A 27,602-nucleotide genomic window follows, 5' to 3' on the forward strand; every position below is an offset into this window, starting at 1 on the left:
AGAACAAAACAAGTGTTTGAGCGCTATTCGTGGTGGAAATTCTGTCAAGTTTTCTTCCCTCCCCTCAGTTTCCAGCTGGGTTTTATGTGTTTATGACTGGCAGTCTGCAGAGTATTTGCTTTGAGGGTAGACTGGATGCTCCGACTTCCTGCTGGTCTTATCTGCTCTTTGCAGCATCGTGGAGCTCCCATCAAAAATGGACAAGACTGTATTGTCTCCACGCTGTAGATTCCTCTCACCTTGAAATGGTAGAAACGCATCGGAACGGATTTAAAATGGGGGAAAAAAAAAAAAAAAAAAGTTGTCTGTAGAATACAAAACTGCTGGGAGAGATGGGGTTTCTCAGTCCATTCACGGGTCTTAATATTTGAAATGCTGCCTGCTTTCTGCCACGACCCTTAAGCTTTGGCACCGACTGTGTTGGCACATTTAGGACAAACTTGAGTCTTAAAATGCTTTATGTGCTTAGCTGTGTCTTTGCTACCACCTGGTGTGGTGTTTCAGGCCTCTTACTCCACGTCCGCCTGGAAATCTGTTAGTGCACACACACACACACACATCAACTCACCGAGGGTGTTAAACGTGGAATTAGTTCTGCTGTCAATCACCATGGCAACAGCGAGTGAGGAGATAACACGTTCTCACCCAAACAAATCATGTCCCTTGTAGATGGACATGTATACACCCAGGAGAGGCTGACGAAGTCGGACAGACTCCGTCTCTGGAGGTGGTCAGTGTACTGTAAACATGATTACAGCTTAGAGACCGAAAGCCTCTGTGCTCGCGCATGGTTGGTGTTTAGTTTCTTTTTCTTCTTGCCAAAACCGCATGTGAAGTGCACCTTGTTTTAAAATGAAAGCTTAGCAAATGTACACCCATTGTTTTGGGTTTTTTTGTGCTCTCCCTGACTTCTTGCGGCTAGGCACGAGTTGGACAGAGATACTGACGGTACAACTACGCAAAAATACCACAGTTTCACAGTATTGCAGTAGTAAATTGAAGAAAGATTTATTTTTGTAGCACTTTTCAGCAACAAGGCGATCCAAAGCGCTTTATACAACAGAAACAAAAACAGAATCCAATACAGCAGGTACAGAATCAAACAGAAAAAAACACATCAATCATGTATAATCTAAATGAAATATAGGATAATCTAAATAAAATCACGAAACCAGATATCTAAGTGTGAGCTGAGACAGTCAAAATAGTAGCTAAAATAATCTAAATAAAATCATGATAAAGTTAAAGCTGAACTAAACAACAATTAGGAATCTAACAATATCTAAAGTATGAGCTAAGAGAACTAAACTAAATGTACAGGAAGGCTAAATAAGCTAAAAAACAAACGTAGCACAGGCTCCTTTTTAAATTTAAACAAATACCTTTACTACTGCACTACAACTAAATCACATTGCTACAATATTATGAATAATTATATCTATAGATATCGTCAATATGTATTTAAACAGTTCAATATAACTTGTAGTTAGATTTTGATGCACAGACATATGTGGTATTTAAGCTTTTTGAATTTAACTAAAACACCATGAAGCTAGCTAACTTTGAATAAATATTTCTAAATTATTTGCAGTGCTGCAGTAGGAGTACTTATTATGCAGAATATTGGTATTTTTCTGCCATTCTGCTCATTTTAAAGTAACATTTGTGGCCTGGCGAGCTGATAGCTTCTCTTACCAAGCCTGCAGCGAGCCGTTTATTTAACCAATAAATGTGCCAACTCCTGTAGCTTGTTGCAAACGTTTGTTTCAAAACGTACCAAACAGACGAGCGTCGCTCTTGTGGTGGATAAACGCGACAGCCCGGCCATCTGTTTGAATTACATCACAACCGTCTCAGTTTATTTTACAGACGTGATTCCTAAACCTGTCCACTGTTTCCCAATTCAGTTATTGGTTTGACAATGTTGAACTGTCTCTAGAAACCCCAGAAATTAATCCCCACTGCCTAATAAAAGAAGAAAACGGACATCCTTGAGTAACGACACTGGTAGCTATGTAAAAGTTAAAACTGGGTGCATTAAAATCGCTGGATATTGAAATGAAGCTAATTGTGAAAATTCCCCTTTGCTCCCGCTAAACTCTAATTGTAAGATTTGTTGTTCTTCTATCAACACAAACCAGAGGAGCACAACCTTGAGCGTCATTGCTTTACTGAACATATTTTAATGTCACAGTTGGATATTAAACTTGGTTGGCAGGAAGCCCGAGCGTTTGGTTTAATTTATAATTGAATTAATAAGGAACAGCTTCTGCCAGGCAGACCTCCAGTCTCCGACTTCTGCCAGCAGGGCTCGGCTACTTCTGCCTTGTGAAATACATTTAGGCCCGTAATGATATAAGCGTCACCCCCCGAGGTGCTTCCCTGTCTGGCCTTATTTTACAGTAGTAATGAGCTTGCGTTACATCACTCCTGACTTGGCATCCTAATTATGCAGACGAGGTCCAGATATGTCGAATTGTTAAGTCAGAGCTCTCCCGTTTCATGCCAGCTCAGCCCGAGGACTGAGGGGAGAAAACGAGACCAAGTTTCCAATACAAGTCTTGTAACACAGGCAGAGGAATTGACGCTATAATGCACTGCTGCATTGAATAAAAGGGAAATCTGATAAGGAAGCAAGAAATACACCGTCTGCAGGGAAATTAAACTGGAGAGGCAGGAAAAGTTGAGTTGCATATGAGAGATTTCTTACATTCTCACTTACAAGGCATGATAGCAGAACAAATATTCTATAAAGCACATTAGGTCATTATTTTTTTCCTCTCAGCTGTAGACGCAGAGTGAGAATGGCATATTTATACTGTAGTGTAAAGAAGGCTGAAAAGACTCGTCTGCTTTCTTTTTTTTACTTTTCAAGCAGGCAGGATGTTAAAACCAGTGCGTGCACCGTTGTGTCCACTTAAAAATTCCCCGTGCAACTGACATCAGCAGTTTAGTTCAGTTCCCTGATTACACATGTGGGATGGCTTGTGCGAAACTGCAGCCACTGTCCTCATTTTCTGTTGGCTCTGTTTTTGCTCTTCTGCCTCGGTTTTTACCGCATCGGCCGGGTCATTTAGAGTCATACAGGCTCTTCGCGTATGATGATGGGTAGAGGGTAGATGTAGAAGAAAAGAAGACCTTGAATATGTCCTAAACATTTTAGATATTGAGGTATCTGGGTTACATCTGTGCTGTATAGCGATGGGGCCTGAGTTCCAAGTTGAGACATTGTCTTCAAGTACAATCCCTTCTTGGGAAGGTGATTGTGTTCTCCCAAGCTCACGTTGTCGAAAACAACTGTACAAAGACGTACATGGAGGTGTTAGCTGTTGCATCTCTCAAGACCCCAGCTTATCACCATAAAGGGAATTGAATGTATTTGAATCCATACTGTTAAGCCCTCAGAGGAGCGGGGGATTTCCCTGATTGGGCCAGAAATCTCGATTCGGCACAGACTCTGTTATTTTGAATAAACTCTCACTGTTCAAGAAGTTTTGAAGGCACTTTAATATCTTCCCTTTTTGTTTAAGAACAATCAGTCTAGATAAGAATGCATAAATGAGAAAAAATAAACAAAACATGCAGTACTCATGCTAGGCCACCAGAGGACTAATATCTAACTTTAAACATAACAAGGAAAACAAATAAGCATTACCATTTTCCAAAAACAGTAGTGTCCTTCTTAAATTACTGTGGCGTTCTTGTTTACTATTTTTGAGTAAACCTTTCAGCACGTGACCAAAGTTCAATTGCATTGAGGTTCTGGACAAATATTGGCAGAAACCATTGACTTAAATAGCACTGAGTTTGTCGTTTGTAAAGCATAAAGTAACAATAAGCATGTGTGAAGTTGGCAGCAATGTCATTTCCCCCAAATCCCCCTTTTGCCCAAGTACTTACGGAGAAGCATCTTAACTTTTAACTTTTTGTCAAAAATGAAGCTTTTCCTACCAGAAATGTGGAACGAGAGGTGAAAACCCAGCAAAATTTATTGTTGGTAAACTATTCATGCCGGTATGGACAGTGCCCGAGGATCCTGTCAGACGGTCTTAGAGCTTTAGGGTTTTTGGAAATTCCCTGAATAAAATAACTCCTGTGATTTTCCTCATTAGCATACAGGCAGCACTGAGGCCAAAATCAACCAAATGCCTGCCATGCATGTCTCTGTGACCAAAATATCTCCTGAACCACTGGACAAATTTTAATGAAACTGATAAAAATCACTGAATGTAGATCTACAACTAATAAACTAATGGAGTCATACCCATTCAAGATGAATGTTGCAGCCAACTGACCAGGAATGGTTATAACTCAGTCAACTTTACAGATATTGAGCTAGAATTTGATGAGGTAGTAGCCGAAACTGCGAGTAATGATGACTAACTGGTCAAAATGCTGGTGTAGATTCTCAGTCATCCAGACCGTGGTAAATTCAAAAAAAGGTTAAAAACAAAAACAACTAGACTTCTATTCTGTAGTTGAAGACGTTTCGCTTCTCATCCGAGGAGCTTTCTCAATTCCGAAACAGAGAGTGTGGAGTTTGAGCTTTTTAAAACTGAGATGTGATGTAAGCTGGATTGCTTGGAGATTGTTCTCACTCTCCTAACAATAGAGGCTCGTTAGGGTCCTTGTTTGTCTTTAATTTTGGTTTCTCCCTTTTGACATGGACATCTATGTCAAAAAGGAGAAACCAACATTAAACAGAGGAGGAGGTCTCAGATTCCAGCTTTCAAAAACATATAATGGAGCTTTAGGCCTGATCCCCAGTCAGTTTCACTCCAATCCACACCTGCATTCATGTGACCAGAGTGGCCCATCAGTGAGTCAGACAAACAAGGACCCTAATGAGCCTCTGTTGTTAGGAGAGTGAGAACAATTTGCAAGCAATCCAGCTTACATCACATCTCAGCTTTAAAAAGCTCAACTCCACACTCTCTGTTTCTGAACTGAGAAAACTCCTCGGATGAGAAGCGAAACGTCTTCAACTACAGAATAGAAGTCCAGTTGTTTTTGTTTTTTAACCTTTTTTGAATTTAATTGGTCAAAATGTTTTCGATTAGTCAATAATTTTTATTAGTCTGCTTCCTATGGTTGCACTTCCTCTTCATGTTTTTCCTCACACCTGGGAGTGCCTTGGACGACTCCTGGAAGAGGTGGAAACATATGTCCACCTCTCCGTGCTCATGCTGCCCCCGACCCCGGATCAAGCGGCAGATAATAGATTGATGAATGGATGGACGGAGCCAATCCAATCCAAGATGGTTGCCACAGCTAATCAACATTAGCAAACACCAAAATGTCTATAACTCAGTCAGTTTTTACAGATATTGGGTTAAATTTGGTCGTAGTTCAGTCATTCCCAACACATATTCTAAGCCTGACTGTATTGACTTGATCTTAATAAAGAAAACAAAACAAAACAAACCTGAGCCACTGAGGGGCTGCTGACTGCCACTTAATTGACGCGTCGTCCGTCTGGATCCATTGAATGAACACTTGGTCCTAATTATTATAGAGCATTTGTTGATTTTGCGCTCTCCAACAAGATGCGATCCTTTTACAAACTTGACTGACGCTCACAAACTGACGCAACGCAATAATCACAAAAACACCACAACGACGATGACGACAGTCAAACTGTTTCTGCCACAATCAGCACCTGTGGCTCCATTTAACCCACAGGTGTCAAACTCTGTTCCTTGAGGGCCACTCTCCTGCATGTGTTAGACGTGTTCTTGCTTTAAAACACCTGGTTTAAATGGACGACTTGTTGCCGTGCTCCTGGAGAACTTGATGATTTGGTGAGGAGGTGATTAAATCGTTTGAATCAGGTGTGTTGGAGCAGAAGAACCTGAAACTTCCAGGACACCGGAGCCTCGAGGTCCGGAGTTTGACACCCCTGATTTAACCCCACATGATGCCACCCACAGTGACTTTTAGGTATTACACCAAAAATAAAATATAAACACAAACCCCAAAATATGGCTCTAATGCTGACGTTTCACTTGATGCTTTCAAGGTTTGACCATAGTGGCTGCAGCTCATTTATGTATCACGAAATGCATCCCTTCAAGAAATGCTAGGTGTTTAATTTAAACTGTCACGATGCGTCGCTCATGTTTCTCAGCACAGAATCGAACTGAAAGGAGCCACAAACGAGCTCGTATTCCCGTCACGCTTGTGACAAACGCGATCGTCTCTCCCCGTCTTCCTATTTTTTATTTTTTTTGTTTTATTTTTTCAGTCGACATATTTCCCTGCTTCTTCATGCTTTCTCGAGTTCTTCCTTTCCTCCTGGATGTGTCAGATCCTGTTGTGTGGGTGTTGTCACACAAACTACAGCCAACTGTTCGACTCTCTCACACACACACACACACACGTACGTACCGGCGCACAACGGCGGTTCTGTGAAGTACATGGCTCTTTTCTGCCATAGAACTTTTCTGGGAATAACGAGGGAAAAGGAGGCCTCGAGGAAAGGGGATTCTTATTCTGAGTAAACTTCTGAAAGAAATGGAAGGAAAATACGTTCTTAGTCCTAATTTAGGTCCAACTTACTAGTAATTTATCACTTTCCAGAAATTATTTTGTAGTCAACACACACCTCCACAAAATATGAATCTTTTGCGGCTCTGCGTGTCATCCTCTAATCTTGCTACGAAGGTGTGTGTCGTCTCTTTTTGTGTAGCTGTTTGTTTCGCTGTGCCCTTTGATCATTAGGCGGCTGTACTCCTTCCTCATCATCATCATTTTATGGACAACATGCTCATTATGCTTTTACGAACTGCTGACGGAGCGTTGGGCGAAGGCAGAATGAGAGGCAGAGGGGGGGATTTGCAGCGAAATAAAGGCCAAGCGGCAGAGATGTGGGAGGTGTGATCAGCTAACGCGCCCAAAAATGAGAAGTAATATCTGTTATTATAGATTTAGGAGGGTAATTGAGTGAAAAGATTGAGATCTGAGGGAGCAGCGGGAGGAAAAGAAAGCCTTAAAATCAATTGGGTGTTTGAGGAAAATGACCTTAATATGATGAATGTAAAGTGAAATTCTTTAGAACAAGCTCTAACATTTGAACTTGCAGTTTGAGTGACTTAAATGAACTCACTTTATCGAACGTATATTGAAATATTGAAGGCGAGGCTTCCATTTTTTCCTTTTTAAAAAAAGACAAATTATTGACAAGCATGATAAACTTCTGGCAACATCAAACATAACAGTTTTGTAGTCATGTTAAAAAATGCAGTTCTTAAATGTTGAGGTTTGTGAAAATAAATCAAAAATCTGTTCTTTACCAGGTTTAAAATTAATTACACGCAACACGTTGAGCTGTGTCATAAAAACCTAAGCAGATATCAAAAAGGACTAAATAAGGATAAAGTACACCCTTTTTCTTTTTTCGTAAATAGAAAAGTAGCAAAAATATTACTCAAATTCCTTATAATTGATCATCAGGCACAGTAAAGGGATTATATACTGTACCTAAACTACTTTACATCAGTACTCCAGGCTCTCTGAAGCTTTTTCTTTGGTCACACAGTTTTAGTCCTGGTACCTGACCATGACAGCATATTTGGCAACGTGTGCTTTAAAAAAAGTGATGCACAAAAGTTTCAGGCCTAATAAAATGTTTACAGCAGATGAACTGTATCTGAAAATTCATCTTTTTAGAAAATGATGGGAAAAAAATCCAAAGACCTGAGATCATCCTTCAGTTGATCATCTGTATGCCAAGCTTTTTAGCTAATAGCTCTTTAAGAATTACGCTTTTGGTGCTAAAATACAATTTGTCAAACAGAAATGTTTGGTCTTTTTCATAGATTTATCACAAGGAATGGGAACTCGTTGTGTCTTTGTTCCAGGCTGCTGGTAACAAAGAACCTAAAGATCTCATTTTAAAACTGGTTCTTTGATAAGCTGTCTGTCGACACAAAACTGGTTCATCCTTTGAGTTTAGGACCCTTTATAACGTGGTTAATTAACAAACAAGCCCCAAATAAAGTCCCAAAGAAAGACCTTCAACAAGCCCGAATATCTAATGGAATAAAAATCTGGGTGATATAAAGTGTTTCCATCACTTAACCACATTAAAAAATAAAGTCTGGCCCTTAAGAAGCAAAGTATTAAAAAAATAATGATGACTTAAGACTAGCAAAATACTGTATACCAGGGGTGGCCAATCCTGGTCCTCGAGGGCCACTATCCTGCACGTTTTACTTGTTCCTCAGCTCCAACGCACCTGTTTTAAATCAATGGGTGATTAACAGGTTTCTGCAGAACATGAAGAGGTGATTTAACCTCTGAATCAGGTGTGTTGGAGCAGGGAAACAAGGAAAACATGCAGGATAGTGGTCCTCAAGGACCAGGATTGGACACCCCTGCTGTGTACTGTACATTTCCTGCATACATTTTGTTTTATATTCTGTTTTTCAAGTAAACGGGTTTTGTCTTTCACCTCGAAAAGAAATCGCAGGAACTAAACATGCAGCGGAGCTCTCTACTGTTGTCATACCAGCGTTAGAGGACCCACCATTAGGAAAATGGACAACGGGCAGTTTGAGGATTGGGACAGCCGTAAAATGAGGCTGACATGAGCAGATAAAAGGACTCGAAACCTTTTGAAATGATGGGACAGAGTCAGAAAGATTCTTAAAAGGCATGATGATGTCATTGCAGGTTTCAGAGAAACAAGAATGAAGATTTTTTTGGAGATTTTTAGGTTTCTTTATAGCTGCTTTCCTCATTTAATTGGGTTACATTTAACATTAATTCTGTTTGGTTTTTAGGGTGTTTTTTTAAATCTGAAAAATACTCAAAGTTGCAGATTTCTCTAACTTTTATAGTACCTTTTCTTTCCCCCAGCCCTGAAGAGTTGGTATTTTCATTGACAGAAACTGTGGAGGTCATTTGTTGCTGACATTTTAAAAATGTTCATGTAAGATTCAGTATTTCTGCAGCAATCCTAAAAACACGGGATACTGTAGTAAAGGCAGACAGATGCAATAAGGTTATACAACCAAAAACGTTAAGGGGAAGTACAGAGAATAAAAGTGGAATAAAAATAAACGCCACCACCGTATAGCGTTTTATTTTGTGCCGTTATAAAAAGTGACAGTTTTAGTTTACTTGTTGACAGTGAATCTGTCTGTAGAAACTCTGAACTGGTATTTTAGTGTTTCTCTTTCTCTCTCCCCTCAGTGCATCTAAAGTTACGGCTGCGTTTTGAAGACATTTCTTTCAAATAATTGATGGTAAGCATCGGATTTTATGGGCCTGCAGAGCTGTGTCCACATGTGGAACATAAAGTCCTGTTCGGTGCTTTCTGGAGCCGGTTTGATTTAAAGGCGGTCGGCGCCGCCTTTCATCTCAATATTTTGTGTTTTTGCTTTATGGCCACGTTGCTTCCTGTTTATGCCCAGCTGCTGTTACACTGCAGGTTTTTACAGCTTGCATCCAGCTCACCTGATCTCAGGGCAACGAGAGCATCAATATTTCTGTGAACTGTCGTCCCACATTGTTCGATGTGCAACGGCTGTGAAATCCCTTTTGAAGCAGTTACAATGCGGCTGGGTTTTTTTTATTATTGGAAAATGCGAGACCGCTGCTTGTAGAGCCACTTGTAATGACCAGAAACCGAGTGTTTGATGATCTGTGCAACATTTTTGTCAAGCACTCATTTTTTTAAGATACCGATACAAGAATAATTGATCAAACTGTGGTTCATCTTTTGTGCCCCCAACTTTGTGGGGACAGTTTTGGGATGGCCCCTTCTTGTTCCAACATGACTGAGCACCAGGGCACAAAGCAAGGTCCACAAAGACATGGATGATGGAGTTCTGTGTTGAAGAACTTGACTGTTCTGCACTGAGTCCTGACCTCAACCTGATAGAACACCTTTGGGATGAATTGGAGCGGAGACTGTGAGCCAGGCCTTCTGTCCAACATCTGGAAGAATGGTCCAAAACTTCCCATAAACACTCCTAAACCTGTGGAAAACTTTCCCAGAGGAGCTGAAGCTCTTATAGCTGCAAAGGGTGGACCAACATCATATTAAACCCTATAGATTAAAAATGGGAGGTCACTGAAGTTCACATGAGTGTGAAGGGAGGCGAGTGAATACTTTTGTAGCTCAGAATGTGTAGAAAAATCTAAAAATTGCTGTCTGAAAAGGTATGGAATTCTAAAACTGAAAATGTGCAGGAACCTTGGTTTTAACGAAGTGGTTCATCATTGTCCAAAACCCACCGTGTCTTTTATGTTGCTCTGAAATAAGACCATCACCGGCCTCTGGCTGTTCATAAAACCAGCATTTGTTTAGAGTGACATGGCATTTAATATAATGCTGTGCAAATTAGTGGTTGACTCAGGATGCTCGGGGTCATGGTGTGATGGTTTGCAAATTGAAATCTTGGCGGCTTTATCTCTCACCTCTCCACAGGTTGAAGTGTCCTTGGAGAAGACTTGTGGAGGAGAATAATAACTGCACGTGTAATGTTCAGTACGAGTGCACAGATGGCTCAATGAGGAAAAACATGAAATGTTTCCGAGAACTTGGACGCATTTCTGAAGCGCGATGAGTCGAGTGTTTAACATTCTCTTTAGGGGAGAGTGAATAAATGCTTACAGTTACTTGACACAAACATGCTGAAGCATTTGATTATTAAATTAAGCAGATCAAACATCCCACATTCTGCAGAAAGAGATTACATAGTGTTAAGAAATTTAATCCAATTTTTTGCGACCAACGTGTCGAGTTTGACTAAGAACAGTTGATTTGAAATAATCTTTTTTGTGTTTTTAGGGAATTATTCTGTTCAAAGCAGACTTTTTCCCAAGGTAAAAGTATTCATTTATTGTGCTTGCTGCTGAACGATGAAGGTAGACTATAATGTATTTGTTTTTATCTCTTTGGGTGTCTATTATCAACATATCTTATGAACCACTGGACACGTTTTATTGAAACTTGCCGAGAGTAATCATTAATGGATGTCTACAGCTAATTTAACTTTTGGATTCAGCTGAAATTAGGATCTGACCTTTAAAAACTCAAAAATGGCTGTAACCCAGTCAGTTTAAGAAATATTGAGCTTAGATTTGACGTGGTAGTAGCTTAGAGTCATTCATACACGTACTCAGCGTGACTTCTTGTGATATTGAATGATATGGAGCATAACGTTCTTGTGAAGGTTTGACCAAAATGGCTACAAATCCATCATTTTTCATAAGATTTAAAAGTCTAGCATGAAAGACTGTGGGTTAAACGTATTCCCTTAAGGAATGCTTGACCTTTTAGTTTGTTTTAAATAAAGATTAGCTCATCTAGTACATAAATTTTTAAAAAAATTTGACACATTCGATGTAGATCAGTCAGGTCCGATCACAGCCGATGGAGCAGAGAACCGTCAGAATCGACTCCAATTGATCCGGGCTTAACGTTGGCGGCGGTGTGAAATCTAGACGAGTGTAAACTCACTGCCTCATCGGGATTTAAACGTCTCAGCAGGCCACCGATTTTCAGCAGAGCTTGACTGATCCAGTCCCAAATTGAAAACCAGCTAAGAGTGTGTCATGTAATACTAATGACCACGCTGGGGACTTCAGGACATCAGTTTGCAGTCGGAGAGTTTTATCCCGTTTTTTTTACAGCTCCATCACAATTTTAGGCATGAGTAAAATTATCAGTTACACCAAATTAGGTCCAATATTTAAGATGGAGGGGGGGAATATACTCTGTGTAAATGGATTGTTTTTGGAATGAATCTATGACCGCGTCTGCAGCTTTTCCCTTCAGACGACCGTAGTGCATCTCTGGTTCGTGAATAACTCGACATTAAAAAGCAGCAGTAAGTAATAGAAGATGGATATGGAGGGAAGCGAAGGGATGACTTGCATCCTAATCAAACGCGGCGCTTTAGGGGTGGCCGCGCTGACGGAGTCGAGTTGCAAGTGGAATGAAGGGACGAATGAGATGAAATGGAAAAACGGACGGATGGGATTCCGGTCAAGCTCCTTTTCCATTACAGCCGGGATGAATCTGACCGTGTGGGTGCATGTATGTGGCATATGTGCGGGAGTGCATTTGTGTTTGTGTTTATTATGGTCAGAAGTTTCGCGTGCCCTCGGGCGCCTGGCGGCGCTCGGGCGAGTCGTCGGGCTGCGCATTGTGTGCTCGGTTGTGAGAGCTCAGCTGCTTTGGTAGCTGCCAGCAGCGAAAGGATTAGCCGAGGTGGCAGCCACTGAAATGGAGCCGCTCTATTTGCGAGTGTGTTTATTCCACCGCTGTTACGATTCGGGTGAGATGTGTGCGCCGCGAGTTTGAAAAGGGAATTGGATCAGATTACAAAAAAATCTTGGCACCAGATTAACTCAAATCCCCACAAGAGAGGACGGGAGATGAAAGAAGCAAAAAGACAAGAGCTTCAGTTAAAGGAAATAAATGTTTATATGCAAAGATGGTAGTGAGGTGAACTGCATGGGCTTCCTGTGAAGCTTTGCCCACTGAAGTTCCAACTTCAGTTTTCTATTCCACAAAGAGAAAACCTGTTAAAATATCAGTTCTGATCAATCTCATGGTAATGCCTTTTTTAAAAAAAACAAGGCTTCAGTTTGCAGTAAAGTAAATATGGCAGCATTCTTTCCCCGCTTTTCCCTTATGTCACTTTGCGAAGACTTCTTTCCTGGAGTTTACTGAAACTCGCGTCACAGTGCTTTGTTCGTTTGGTCACTTGCGATTTATTTTTGTAGCAACGACGGACGCTTTGCCAAAGCACATTTTGTTTTTTTATTCGAGAAGAGCGTGCTCCAACAGCTTTATGCTGTGAAGGAACATGTCAAGTTTATTTTACCCTGAAGTTAAAGGAGAGGAAGCAAACGGAACAACAGGGACCACAGGGCGTGCTGGGAAGCAAGTTTAACATATATCCAGTTTATTTTCGAGCTTAGAGGTTCTACAAAGCTGGTTATGAATTTAAGAGGGGCATGTCCAATCCTGGTCCTGGAGGGCTACTTTCCTGCAGGTTTTAGACGTTTCTCTGCTATTCACCTGGTCTTTAAGTTCTGCAGATGCCCGTTAATCACTGTTATTCAAATCAGGTGTGTCAAAGCGTAAGAAAAAGACTAAAACATGCAGGATAGTGACCCTCCAGGACAAGGATTGAACACCACTGATTTAAGACGACCCAGGCAAAAAGTAAAGCTATCTTAATTTAAAAATTTTGAACCAAACCAGAGTAAGATTTTCAGTTTGGTGGTTGTATGTGATGGATTAATTTTGACTAAAATTGTCAGAAGCACTAAAACAGTTTATTCATGCAACTGTCACCAATTTCGTCGGTTTTTGGCTGATCCTAGTAAGTTCAATCAAAGCACACTCATTTAAAAAAAAAAAATAATAAATCTTTGCAGGCGTTTTGCTTCTCATCCAATGAGTTTCCTTAGTTGAGAGGTCCAGTTGCCTTTTGATTGAACCTCCCAGAATTACCATGCCCTGGATGACTGGGAATCATCCCCTGAATATTTCTTTGCTTATGAGTTGAAGCCTCAGATTCAGCTACGACTGAAGGAAGGGGTGTCTTTTTCTTTACCGCTAACTTGAATTCACTTTGCTATTTCCACGGAGCGGACTCATAATAAGACGCATGAATAATGGCACTCTGATTGCACAGCTTTTCTCACATATTTCTTTTAAAAAAAGCTGTACAGAAAACAGTGATTTCCATACTAAATTTCTGCATCGTGTCCTGCCTTCTGTGCTCCGCAGGCAGATGTTCTGCTGCATCTATTCCCTCGCAACAGCGAGAGAGCATCTCCAGCAGAAAACCTCCCGCTGTGAGGTACACGTGTCAGACGCCGAGAGGAAAAGTTCTGACTAAATTGTACAAATTTTTGTGAAAGATCTCCAGGTTTTCACCGTGAAAACGGTTTGAGGGGAAACTCCTGCTTCAACAAACTGACGGCAGATCATTGCACCAGAGGAACTTGGTGAACTTTAAATAAAATTCTTTGTTCTGAAATATTGTTTTAAAATGCATAAAACTGAACAAAGGGCCCCTCTGTTTTCAGAGGAGGTGTTCACTTTGGTCTGCATGATCATGGATACATTAGACCAGAGGTCCCCAACCTTTTCAGCTCCACGGACCGGTTCATTATCAGACAGTATTTTCACGGACCGGCCTTTAAAGGTGTGGCGGATAAATACAACAAAATAAAACGATACGAGCGGCATGAAAACGGGGGTATTTTTTAAAAACATAATAAACGTAAACCTAACGTGTCCTCGCAGCTTTGTTAGCTGCGTTATCAACATGAATAACAGCCTCTCCTCCCCCTGATGTTCTCTGTGTTTAAACATGCCCTTCAAAATAAGAGACACCACAAATATAAACTCACCATAACGCTGAATCAGTGGGAGCCCTGAGCCAGACGGTCCCATCTAGGGCTTCCAGAGATGTTTTTTACTCGTTTTGCTGCTTGTGGGTTTGTTTTTAGCGGTAACGGATCACGTGACCCTGATAAGCGTTCTGACACGCATCAAGAGGGAGTCATAGACGGATGGAGTGGAGAGAATCTGGTCATTTTTTCAAAATAAATGTCCTCCAGACTCCAAAGATACTGTAAGTTAATTAGTCTTTCTGTGCAGCCCGGTACCAAATAACCCGGAGGTTGGGGACCTCTGCATTAGACTACCCAAACTCTGAGAGCAAACACCTCTTCAGTGTTCTGTCCTGAGATGGTGCATAATGTCGTTTATGTGAGATTTATTATAAGATGATTTTAGTTTAAAACTCTGGAATGAAAGGCGGCGGACAATGATTATTCCTTCATGGAATTCTAAGCCTATTAAATAAAACAATTGCCACAATAAGATATTAATAAAACTCTTTAAGAATTATTCATCCCCCCCCTCCCATTTAGATCTTGGTGGCTCACCACAAATTTCCTTCAGTAATGGCCACGTTTTCCATTCAAAATTGTTCATTCACACGAGTTTCTGCATTTAAAATCTCACTGCAAATTAATTTAGTTGAGCAGATATAAAACTAAAATGTCAAAGCCTTGAAAATGTCTTCCTTACACAGCAGGAAACCGGTTTTATTCTAACCCGCGTGTTAAAGCAGGTTAATAACGGCATTAACACTGTTTAAAGAAACATAAATCCATGTGCTGCCCTTCAATGAGCCGACACATTGAACCGAACGTCCTTAACTCACATGCACTCCCACACGCTAATGTACCCAGTCATCGTCATTCAGCGTGTCAGCGCTGTTGATTATACCATTGATTTATTTATTTTTTTGCTCCCTTTGCAACAGGATGCACGTCACACGTAGAGCTGAAGAGCTGTGAACCACATCGCTCTGTCCCTGAACCTTTCCCTCCCCAGAATGTGCAGCTTTTTGATATCGAACGATTGCGCGGGGGGGCGATCAGAGGGCTTTGCTTGCTTTGTGCTGCGAACCGCCAATGTTCCTTCGAAGATTTGCATGCTTTGACAGAAATAAGGTCGTAAAAAGCCGTGACAGAAAATCGACGACGTCTGGGCAGTCTAAGGCTGGAGAGAGTGCACGTGTGGTGGCCCCGTTTTGTTTTTATTTTCATCCAGCGGCGTTTAAAGCTTCCAACCTACACAATAAGTGAAAAAGATTTGTGACCCAGATTCTGGTTAAAGATTACAAACATTAAGTCAATTAAATATAAAGACCACAGAAACGGCCTCAGCAGTCATTTCTGCTCATTTATCATCGTTTTTAACGTCTTATCACAATTATGCCCAAACATGCTATTAGCAGTTTTTGTAGATCCGTCCACTTGGTATATTTTGACCCACAGTTTGGTCCAGATTTTAAAGGATCATTTTCACTGAAACTGAGGGGAAAATGGCTTAAAAATTATTCCAAATTACTCTGGTTTGACTTGTAACCACCTGTTTGAGTTCAGCACTCAAAACCATTCACCAGTTTTTGTTTTTCACAGAAATAAACTGTAGTAACCTCTTCAACCAGGTATTTCTGCAGCCTCATATTCACTCAGACAAGTTCTTTGGTTTTTTGTTGTAAGAAAAGAAGGATCATGTTTAGGTCTAATAGCTGGCAGTAGATCCTTCCACACCTTGGTGCTGGAAAATCCACCTGATGGGAATTTTATTAAAACAGAAGACTCCTGGTAAGTTTTCTGTGGAAAACCATGACATGTCTTTATTCTGCTAAGTGATGGACTTACTAAGAGAGGCGAGGAACTAATTGGTTAATCAAAGACAGCGTGGTTTTAAAATCCGAGAGAGACCTCGTTGGTAATACTTCGACATTTTAGAGAAGACTGTAACACTTGAATCCTTAACAGGGTTTTTGTTCCAGCAGAAACCATGACACAAATCCCCAAAAAATCATATTCAAACCTCGACACAAGCGCTGTTAGATACTATCTATGCTAAAATACTCTCAGAGCCAACAGCAACGACCAATATACAACCTTATACCCTCTAAAGCAGTGGTTCCCAAATTTTTCAGCTTCCGACCCATAAAATAACAGTGACAAAGGTGTGTGACCCCATCTGCAGGCTGTTTAAATATCCAAAAGTGCTGATGATCCTATTAAATAAGAGCATAATGACAACACAAACAGTCTTAGCATCCGTTTTGCTATTTTTTAAATCATTAATTGACTTGTATGTAACAATTATGGTGTAAATGTATCATAAAAACTGGGTTTTTAGTTGTAACTTGATATGTGGAGATGATCTAAGGACCCCAGCTTGGTGTTGAGCAGTGGAGGAAGTACTCAACTATAGTACTTGAGTAAAAGTATTGATACTCATGGTCAAATCTTATTCAACTACAAGGAAAAGTTGCTCGGTCAAAAATGTTCTCAAGTTAAAGTACTGAAGTACTCCCTTTTGAAAATACTTAAGTATTCAAAAGTACATTCATTTAAAAGTACTTAAGTATTCAAAAGTATAAGTTAAATGTTCTAATATCAGGATGTTGCTGTATAATTTTGCAGAACCTTGTAACTTTCAGAAACCAGCTGATGTATCGACGCATAGAAACGCTCTGCTGCAACTTCTACACCACCTGGAAAGAACTTCAGCATAAAAATGCCACAAAAAATAAGGATTTTTTAATCTAAAAACACACCAAACCAGAGAGTCTTGATTCTCCTCACACTTTCACTATGGAGCCGAGGTTTAAGGTTGAATCGATTACCACCAAGTAACGACCAGCTTCCTAGAAATGTAGTGGAGATGAAAGTACAATATTTGATTTTGAAATGTAGTGGAGTGAAAGTTAGAAGTTCCACCCCCCAAAAAAATTACTCAAGTAAATTAGGATTCTCAAAAAATTTACTTAAGTACAGTAATCAAGTAAATGTACTCCGTTACTGTCCACCACTGGTGTTGAGTGACCCACATTGGGGTCCCGACCCCAGCTTTGGGAATCATCGCTCTAAAGGGCACTTTGCCTTTTCCTAATTAACATCTATGAAGTCTAAATTCATCCAGGGTATGCTTTCTGTATCAAAACATGGGTAATTATTGAATTTTATCAATACAGGAAGTGAGAAACAAAAGTAAAACCAGAGTTAAGAAAACACAGACACAAGAGAAGTGATGTAAAAGGAAAAAAAGTCTTTTATTTTCTCCTTTAATATTTTGTACCAGCCACGAGAGATGCACTGATTTAAAAACGGCACAATTCTGAATTTGCTTCAGGAAAGCCATTTCCGCATCTTCCGCTGCCATTAACTTTGTTTTTAAAAGTCTAGAAAGGTATGAGGATACAGCAAATAACACACTGACCATCAAAGGAGCCACATATAAAATGACTTTATTCCTACTTTGTTCAAACAGACACCAGGTGATCAAAAGCAACAGAAATGTAAATGTTATGAAAATGGAAAATAAAAGAAAAAGGAGTCATTAATAGAAACATTTGAGTGTTGATTGTAGGGTGGACGTTTCGGGCACAGCTTCAAGTGCCGCTGCTTCTAAACAACATTTTGGCTGGACAATAAAATCTAACCAGAAATCGGGTTTACTGATGTTTGTTTATTTGTGCTGGGAATAAGACGGGAGCGAAGCCTGGAGGCATGCAAAAGAAGCTTGGACGGACTCGAAAGTGGAAATTCGTCGGCAAATTTAATGAGAATTCAAGGCCATCGCATCATTATTATCCACTGGGCAGCTCTTGATGAAAGATGAGAACGCGGGTAAATAAAAACGTTCGGAGCAAACTTTAAATGTTAAATTACTTTTTGTTCGTGTTTATTAAACAAAATACCTGCATTACAGTTATCCAGAGGTTTATAAGCAAACATCTTCATCTACAATGCAGACCGAAACATGTTTTATTATAGTTTATTTTTTTCAAAAACACCTCAGTTATTTGAACTTTAAATGGTTTTTACCGAACGCTTTATGTACTCCATAGTTCCCCATGATAAAAACAAACAAAAAATAATAATACTAAAAGTTAACCATGAATTTTAATACAAATCCACATTTTATAGTTTTGGATTCTAATAGTTTAATTTGCAGAAATCCCTTTTGGTTTCTTTTCTCTTTACTTTTTAAAGTTTATTTTCTTACCCTCAGTCTGTTAGTACAGTTGATTTGTTGAACAGCGTTCCCCCATTTTCATTTTGGTTTTAATTTCATTATCGGGGTTTTTTTTTTGCCACTCAGAGGACATAACCCCTGAGAAATGACACTGCGTGCTTCGTAGGCCGTTACTGAACTGTTTGCATGAAAACGGGATTTCTCATTACCTAACCTGCTGCAGAAAACGGCTCGCCCTTCTTTAACGCTGGAGTCCATGCTAAATTTAACCCATTGTGTTCCTTTCTCTGGAGAAACTGTGGGATCTTACTAGCATCGGGAGATACGTGCCGAGATATTGAACTTTTGCCTTTTAATCCATGTGGTTCAGCCTTGAAATGCGCCTCTCCCCTCTGATGCTCGGCAGCGATTCCTCGTTTTTGTCCCGATTTCTTTCTTTTTTTTCAGTAAAAAAAGATAACATGTCAATGATGTACCGCGCACATTTTCCAGAACGTGGTAGTCTGTCGAGCCCTCCTCTTACAATAACATTACAGAGAACATAGAGAGGGGAGGAACATCTATAAAACAAGCAAACAAAAGAAAAACATCGTGGTTTAAGTGTCTGGGCTTTAGAACAGTGGTCTCCAATCCTGGTCCTGGAGGGCCACCATCCTGCATGTTTTACTTGTTTCCCTGCTCCAACACACCTGGTTCAGTGGTTAAATCACCTCTTCATGTTCTGCAGAAGCCTGTTAATCACCCATTGATTCAGATCAGGTGTGTTGGAGCAGAGGAACGAGTAAAACATGCAGGATGGTGGCCTTTGAGGACAAGGATTGGACACCCCTGGTCTAGGAGGTCCCTTGGTAATGGTGTTGAATTTCCTTAGGTCTCTTCTTGGGTGTTTTTTGTCCTTATTTAATGCATCAGACTTTGTTTTTTTTACTGTTTCCCCATTTATTGAGCCCATTTCCTCCCAGTACCCGTTTGTTGAGGAATGCATTTTTTTTGTTTTTCACTCTGCCTCCTTGTGACTTACTGTTGGTCCATCTTTGTCACTTATTATTGAAGCACAGAGATGCACTGCTGGCCCGCATCCACGACCAAAAACATCTCCTCCTCCTTTTTTTTTTTTTTTTTTTTAAAGAACGGTCTTCAAAGTGTGTGTGGTGGTGCAGACTCATCCAGCATCCCAATAACCTTTTCCCTCTGCAAGTACAGCCCATTGACTTGGCTGCCAGACCTTATAAAACAGTGACCACTCAATCTGTTACAGTGGCTGCTACTTCACTTTCACTGACTCGGTGTGTGAGAACGAGGCAGAATGAGTTCAATAAGGAGCGACACACATTCGAGCACTGTGTGGGAATCTGTAAGGGCTTGAAATACGTGCGGGAGGGCGTTTTTTTTTTTTTTTATGTCTAGCCTCGAGTATATCTTATACTGTCATAACAATTTGTTTTTGTGCATCCTGCGGTCTCCCGCAGCCTGCACAGTGTACGCTACGTCGAGGTGATTATAGTTGTGTATGTACGCACTCGTATATGGATCCGAGCTGCGCCTGTGTGAGACTAGTCTCTGGAGGTCATCGAGCCTGTATTAATCATCCCAGCTGCAGCAGTTGGGTAATTGCTCAGCGCAGGTAGCGCCTGTGTGCGTGCGCGCGCACGTGCACATTTTAATTGGTACAGTTCCTGCCAGACTGTGTTTCATGTCATGAGAGAGCAAAACTACAGAACTGTGTGGGTGTTTTATGTGGGTAGCTATTGTTTATAGGCGCCCTCTCATGCCTTTGTGTGTGTGTTTTTTTTTTTTTTTTAACGCTCGTGGAGTTTCGGTTGTTGAAGTTTGTGTGGTTTGTTATTATTATTATTATTTTTTTTTTTAAGGTTTGACTCGTGCGTGTGAATACCTCTAACGATTCGTCATGATAGGAGCTGAGAGAACTAATTATTCTGGCTGTCTAAACATTTTCCACCCAGAAGTTGTCGCACAAGTCTGGAGAATGGTAATACACGCGTAGCCTGTGGGTGTCGTCACTGTGCCCCTTTACTCCTACTTTTGAGGTTATTTTGTTCCTTTAAAAGAGACAAAACAACCACCAAAAAAATACCTCTAAACTTTTATGTTGTGATCAGAAAGGGTGTATTACGAAGCAAGATCAACAAACTCTAAGAAGATTTCGGTTAGCGGCTTCCACCCATGCATGCCGACCTTTTCCCCTCACCCCTCTCTATTTATTGTTATATTAAAAGTTATTATTTATTTAGTTATTTTTTAGGTTTTTTCTTTTCTCTTTTTCTTCTGGGTTTTATTCCACCGTGAAGATAAGTTTTGTAAGAGATCTTTTCATTGATGATTTGTGAATATGTCAACCGATTTTCACTTCTGTATGTTAAGCTGAAAAACATCTATAAATAAATAAAAAAGTTATTGGAAAGATTCTCAGTTAAGATAAGAACTCTTAGGCTAGTGTTACATTTAATAGGTTGAATGAATAAATTAAACTACATTTGGCAGTCAAGCCAGCATTCAATCAACACCTAAATGTGTGGGACATTGACTTGAGATGGTGACATTTTTTGTGTTATTTGACAATTCTACGTTTATTGCAAGTCTTGCAACACCGGCGAGATCAGAATATATGGAGAATTGTTTTTTACGTGGTCTTCAGAGGTGGTTTGAATATGAAAATACGCCCTATTGTTACTTTGTGGGTCACATTTAGGAGGATTTGTTCACATAAAATGTCAGAAATCTTCAGAAAGACTTGAGTAAATTGTGTAAACTTGATAAAAGGCGTTTTGTCTCATTATCAGACCTAATTTTACTGTTTATGAACTTGCCTTGGGTGAAAATATCATTTATTAGGTTGTTTGATTTGATTATAAATTTGTGCATTAGGCTTTTATAGATTACTCAACCCTGCAGATCTGAAACTGTTATTTATTGCTTATTTATTCGGCAGATTGTAATCGCAGCAGTTTTAGCTATGTGCGTGTGTGTGTAATCCATTCCTGTCGTTTATTTTGCTCATTTGTCTTAACATTTATGCTCTGTAAAATGAAAAAAAAAAAAGGCAATCCTGAGGCTTTTTTCCCTCAACAGTTCAGAACCAGTGGTGCATTTTTTGAATTAATGGAATTAGTTTAAATTCTTCACTTTTTCCCCAAGTCAAACTTGGACAAAACACTCACTCCTATAAATAATAATAATAATAAAAAAGAAATCAAAACCCCAAACTGTTGATTGAATAATTTTAGATGAATTTTTCTCAGATGTCGATGGCTGTCACATCTGGGCCCTTCGGGGGAAAATTAGATTCGCTCTGTTTGTAGGTTGTGTTTTTCAGGCGTTTGATTGCTTTCAACCCTCTAATTTCATTCTGTTTGCTTGTTTTTTCCTCAGTCTTAACGGTGTGTGCTTCACCTCATGGAAAATGTTTGGATTATTGGAAAAGTCCGAGTCACGAGGGACACGTTTAATGAGTGGACTGGGAAGATTACCAATTTGTTTAAACCCACCTGGTAAAATGATAAATTTTACCTTTTACTAATAAAAACATATTTTTAAAAAAATTATAGTTTAATGATGAACTGAACAGGGAAAACATACGTTCTTGAAGGTGATTTAGTTTGTTACACTCTGGTAAATTAAAAAAAGAGCAATATTTAGGTTTAAAAGGCCAGATTGTACTACGGTGCTGACGAGTATTTTCCTAAAACATGATTTTCTTTTTCTTTTTTCCTGAATAAATGAAGGTGCTGCACTTTTTTACGTACAGATTCATCTTTGAAGTGAATATTACCACCGACGTGAGGAGCAGTAATGATCCATGTCCCTCAGAAGTGCTGCATAAAGACATTTCAGACGAGGCGTTCTGTGTTGTGAACATCTGACTCCAGTCAGCGTTTTTATTTTCACGGTCCGCTGGACAGGCAGCTGCTGACACTCTGTGTGCTACTCAGGCCTCGATTTATTATTATTATTATTATTTTAACAAAAAAGTTGCATTTATTGAGGTTTTTCCTCAACAAAAGAGCAGATTTTAACATTTGCAGTGAAAAAAATGTCAGCTTCGACCTCAAGAGTTTGGTGTAGATTCTCGGTCACTCAAGATGTTTCCATCCCAAAAGTTAATTCTTTTATTTAAAATTAAAAAGCAATTGGACTTGTTTTATTTTTAAAGACATCTTGTATCTCATCCCAGTTTAAACTATGAATATGTGGCTTTCAGAGCTTTGAAAACTGCAGCGAGTTGCTCATGTTTGAGTTGAGCTCTCATGCTAATCACTTTCCCTCCCCTCCCTGCTGAGGGTTGTTAGGGTCTTTGTCAGCCTGGTCCACATGAGATGCACCAAGGTGCAAATTGGTTTGAAACGGACTATGAATTAGATTTTTTTTAGGAAGTGGAAACACAAGACCACCCCCCTCCCGTTTACCTGTATTTTTTGATATATTTAGCTTCTTTCACACGTCTCTTCACTCGTCACTTTTGGGTTGAGTTGAGGAAGCTGCTGAAATGTCGTCAAAACCAAGAAAAGCAATTCAGTTAAATTAAAAAAGAAGAGGAAAAAAAACCTCCTTGGATTTCAAATGGCGCACTCTTGTAGGAAATTCTGTCACTTCAAGACATGAAAACCATTCCACACTTTTTTCTTTTTTCTGTTTTTGGCTTCAATAATTTGATTCTTCGAATTGATTGGGAGTCCGAGTCAGGCATGTGTGATGTTTAATTTTGAAAATTACACGTTAGCCCCTTTCACAGAACAGTTCTGCCATTTGGCCAAAAGGACGAGCCTCTTTTTATTCCAACCATTTTGAGATGGGGTTCTGTGGAAAACGTATGGAGCTGTAACATCTCACCCCTCTCAGGTGACTCTTTGACCTCAGTTCCATCAATCAATCAATCAACTTTATTTCTAAAGCACATTTTAAAAGACCACAGAGGTTACCAAAGTGCTGTACAATAGATTAAGACAATAATAAGAAAAACACAAAGGCGTACACATTCAGGTACACAGCAGGTGTGTTTTAAGGCGCCATGCAAGACAAAAATTACGGTGCATTAAAAGCTAAAGAATAAAACTGTTTTTAGAAACAGGAGGTGAGGAGGCCTGTTTGACACTCCAGGGTAAATTGTTCCAGAGCTTTGGAGCAACAACAGTTTGGAGAGATGGTTTAATTCTGACCAGACTGATGAGCTAACGGCTAGTCCGACTGTGACAGAGACCAGTCTGGATTGTTGCCATCTTAAACCTTTTTAAATCGCTGTCAGGTTTGCATTATTTGCAATCCCTCCAGGATTTCGCGGGGATTTTTTGTGATTCTTGCGGCTAAAACGCCTGATTTCGCGGGGCATTTTCCTAAAAGTTGCATTTTTTTTTTAACTAAAATCAATAAATAACCATAACTTTTAATATATAAACCAAAAATACTTCCTAGTTTTGAAAGATAATTACCAACAAACATTGACATTCTCAAAAGCTGCTTTATTTGAGAACTTTGACAGCTTCTAAAGTGACATTCATGACCGTTTCTGGATTGTCCCTGGTCTGCAGCTCTCCTCACATGTTCTGCAGACACAAAGTGTTTGTCGATGCGTTTATGTTCCATGATTACACTGCAGGACGTGCAAAACGGCTGCAGCTGGGGAGGAAACTGGTTTGCTGAAATCTTTGTGGGCAAATGTGAAGCATTAACGCACATTTTGGCTTCGGTCGCTGCTCCTGCACGCTCCCGGCATTCTGATGCTAACAGGAAGTGACGTCACGTGTCTTCTTCGTGGGTTATTTGGGGTTATTTTGTATTCCACGCTACACAAACCCACAAAGAAGAGACTAGACCGCAGAAATGGTGGTGAATGACTTTAGAAACAATAAATATTGGGTTAAAGTTGCGGCAAAGTTGCAAAAAGTTGCGATTTCACTGGGTTTGCTTGATTTTGTGTTAATAGTTGCGATCGCAACATCGCAAAATCCTGGAGGGTCTGGTTAACTAATAGTGAGCTTTAGTAAGTGGGCTATAAACTTAAGACAATATAAGGGTCAGACTATGAATAACGAAGGTCTCTAAGGTTTGTTTTTACTAACTTGTAATAATGTTTGTCACTTTATTGGCATTCTTAGTCCAAATATTTCCATGAACACAGCAGTACTCATCATGTCAAACATATCTGTAAATGAACAATAAGCAACATTTAGTTCCTTTTCTTTTTTTAAAGCATCCTTAGTTTGGTTCTGCCGACACACAGAGAATTTGGCAGAACTTGAGGCCGACTTCAGTTCTGAAGATGTACTCATCTTTTTAGTCACCAAGTTTTATTGAAACTTCTTTTTTTTTCTAAAACTGCATTGAGAAGATTGTCCAAGTTCTGCTCCTGGCCCTCCAGCTGTTCTTTCTTTGCCCGTGCATGGTCAAAGGACAGATGAGTATTTTTATGAGCCACAAATCGGAAAAGCCTCTGAGAAAGACCATTTTTGGCTGTATGAATGAAATAGCTCATGTAAGACTAAAAAATGCTTTCAAGGTTATAAAAAAACCCCCAAAAACCTATCAAGTTTTTGGCAAAACTAGAAAACACTACAGGAAGGTTTTTCTTCCAACCCTTTTATTTGTGTAAAATGAATCCTACAAACCTTTAATTTGCATATTATATACTTTAAAATGAACAGATCTGTTATTATTTATCAATTTAAATGTTTAGCAGCATTATCAAATTTGGATCTATGCAGAAAAACAGGGTTAGCTTTTCGTAATATTCCAATTACGTCATTACGGAAGTGCAAGATTTTTTGGTTGCCATTGGTTTTGTTACATCAGTGAAGTGACACGTTACCATTCTTACACCAGCACAAAGATAAACGATTTTAAATTAATTATACCTGACTATGATTGTGATTCTAATTGGGTTTATTGAGCTGAGAGGGTGGTGGGGGAAAAAAAAATAGTTTTATGATGGTGAGATTCCAGTAACTCCTCCATGATTAATGATCCAATTTTTCATTACATGGAGATGATGAAAAGTACCCTTGTCTCTCTATACAAATAAAACACGGAGCTCATTCTTTACCCGTTTTATGTAGTCATGTTCGCTCGGAGAGAGGGGAGGACAGGCGCTTCTTTTGTTTCTTTTAAGTTTCACGGCTCATTAAGATGAGTGAGCTCTGCCTCTTTGTTTGCACAACTAATACTAACAGCATTGCTTGAATAAATCAGAACTATAAAACTGATTGTTTCTTTGTTTTTGTCTGCTGCAGGTGGGATACGAGAATGCGGGGACTGTGGAGTTCTTGGTGGACAAACATGGGAAACACTACTTCATTGAAGTCAACTCCCGGCTCCAAGTCGAACACACGGTCACCGAGGAAATCACTGAGTAAGTAGCAGATGTTTACTTGTCTGGATAGTTCCCGGCTGCTGGGCAGCTGCATAATTGTGCTGGTTGTCATTTTGCATGAGTGTTTGGCTGGCATCATCTGTGTGCAGACAGGTGTGCAGCTTCAAGGTTGGAAGGTTTCCACTCTGCAAAAATCTGCTGAATTTGTGATTAAAACGTGGAGGTATGGAAGCAGGTGTAGACTCCGGGAGAAGATTTGGGGGGGTTAATGCGTGCAAGACAAACAGAAATGAGCCAAAAAAGAAAAGAGGATGAAGCGATGTACAGAGTGAGAGAAGAGATTGATGGAAAGCTGACAAGGGGAGAGAAATGAGAGATTTGGATTGAGAAGATGGCCCATACTGGTGGATTTGGTGAAGAAAGAAGCTGAAAGATGAGGTCAGGGAGGGTGAGACAACAAGAATAAAAAAAAAAAAAAACCCAGAGAAGCACGACGATAATGAAAGTTATAAATAGCATTGTGCTCCACTGTGTGATTTGCTGTGGTGAAACAACAGATGGGTCTCAGACTAGTTCAGGAGACATAAACACGAACACCCAGAAGCGGGTTTATAACCCCTCGAATCCAGAAATCCCCTTTAAGCTCCGATGTGTTCGCACATTCTTATTCTTTATTAATTTTTATTTATTTATTTCTGAAATCAAGGAGCCCAAACACAAACTAGGACGACTGATACAGCGTGTAATGAGTTCAGGGAGGCGATGGTTCGTGGAAACAGAATCCCCCGTTTCCATGGCGACCCGGTGACTGACAACTTTATTCGCACTCTGAATTATTTCCTGCGCTTTTGTTTGCTTTCTTTCATCCCTCCCAGCTTTCTGTTGTTGCACCCTTCCGCTTTCAGGATCTCTTTGATTAACTTAAGGTTCACATTAGAATCAGAAAATACTTTATTAATCCCCGGAGGGAAATTCAAATTTATGAAGATTACTCCTCAGCGAATATAAGCAAATCCAGACAACTTACCTTCTCATATCAATCACCTGCTTTGGGGGGAAAAAGGGATTCTATAGAAACTAATTTGGTTGCAAGTCTTTTTTTTTTTTTTAATATTCTGTTTTTTCATTTCTTAAGTACTCAAACACTTCTTGGGATGTGTTAACGATGTAAATGAAAGTTATTTACCTTTTAAATCGTAACAATACACCAGCCGGAAAAGACTTGATGTAAATCTGGGGACTAAATTATGATCTGCATGGATGAGAAGTAATTTAGAGGGTTGGAAAAAAAGGATTTCTATGATTAAATCGAGTTATGGTTTGGTTTATAGTTGTATAGCAGTGGTTTGGGACGGCGGTGGCTCAGGAGGTAGGGGTTCGTTCTGTAACTGGAGGGTCGCCGGTTTGAGCCCCTGCTCCGTCAGTCTCAGTTGTTGTGTCCTTGGGCAAGACGCTTCACCCGCCTTGCCTACTGGTGGGGGGGGTCAGAGGGTTGGGTGGCGCCAATCGAATGGTGGCCTCGCTTCTGTCAGCGCCAGGGCAGCTGTGGCTACGATGTAGCTCACCACCATCAGTGTATGAATGGGTGAATGATTGTAGTTTGAAGCGATTTGAGGTCCTTGGACCAGATAAAGGTCTAAACAAGTACAAGCCATTTACCACAGATAAAGGCTAAGGGTTGGTGTTTAATTATTTGTGTGGAAGCTTCTTGGATGACCCCCCCCCCCCCCC

At 40.0% G+C, this 27,602-nt stretch overlaps 1 protein-coding gene across 2 annotated transcripts in view; it reads left to right on the forward strand.

The window, feature by feature from the left end:
* Window positions 1-27,602, forward strand: part of pcxb (pyruvate carboxylase b) — a 393,092-nt gene that overhangs the window by 49,800 nt on the left and 315,690 nt on the right. For both annotated transcript variants that reach the window (XM_017414395.3, XM_025005546.2), the window contains exon 10: window positions 25,792-25,910. In XM_017414395.3, coding sequence (XP_017269884.1) covers window positions 25,792-25,910 — 119 coding nt within the window. The remainder of the gene's footprint in view (window positions 1-25,791; window positions 25,911-27,602) is intronic.

This window comes from Kryptolebias marmoratus, linkage group LG7, assembly GCF_001649575.2.
Source record: "Kryptolebias marmoratus isolate JLee-2015 linkage group LG7, ASM164957v2, whole genome shotgun sequence".
In the NCBI taxonomy this organism is placed as follows: Eukaryota; Metazoa; Chordata; class Actinopteri; order Cyprinodontiformes; family Rivulidae; genus Kryptolebias; species Kryptolebias marmoratus.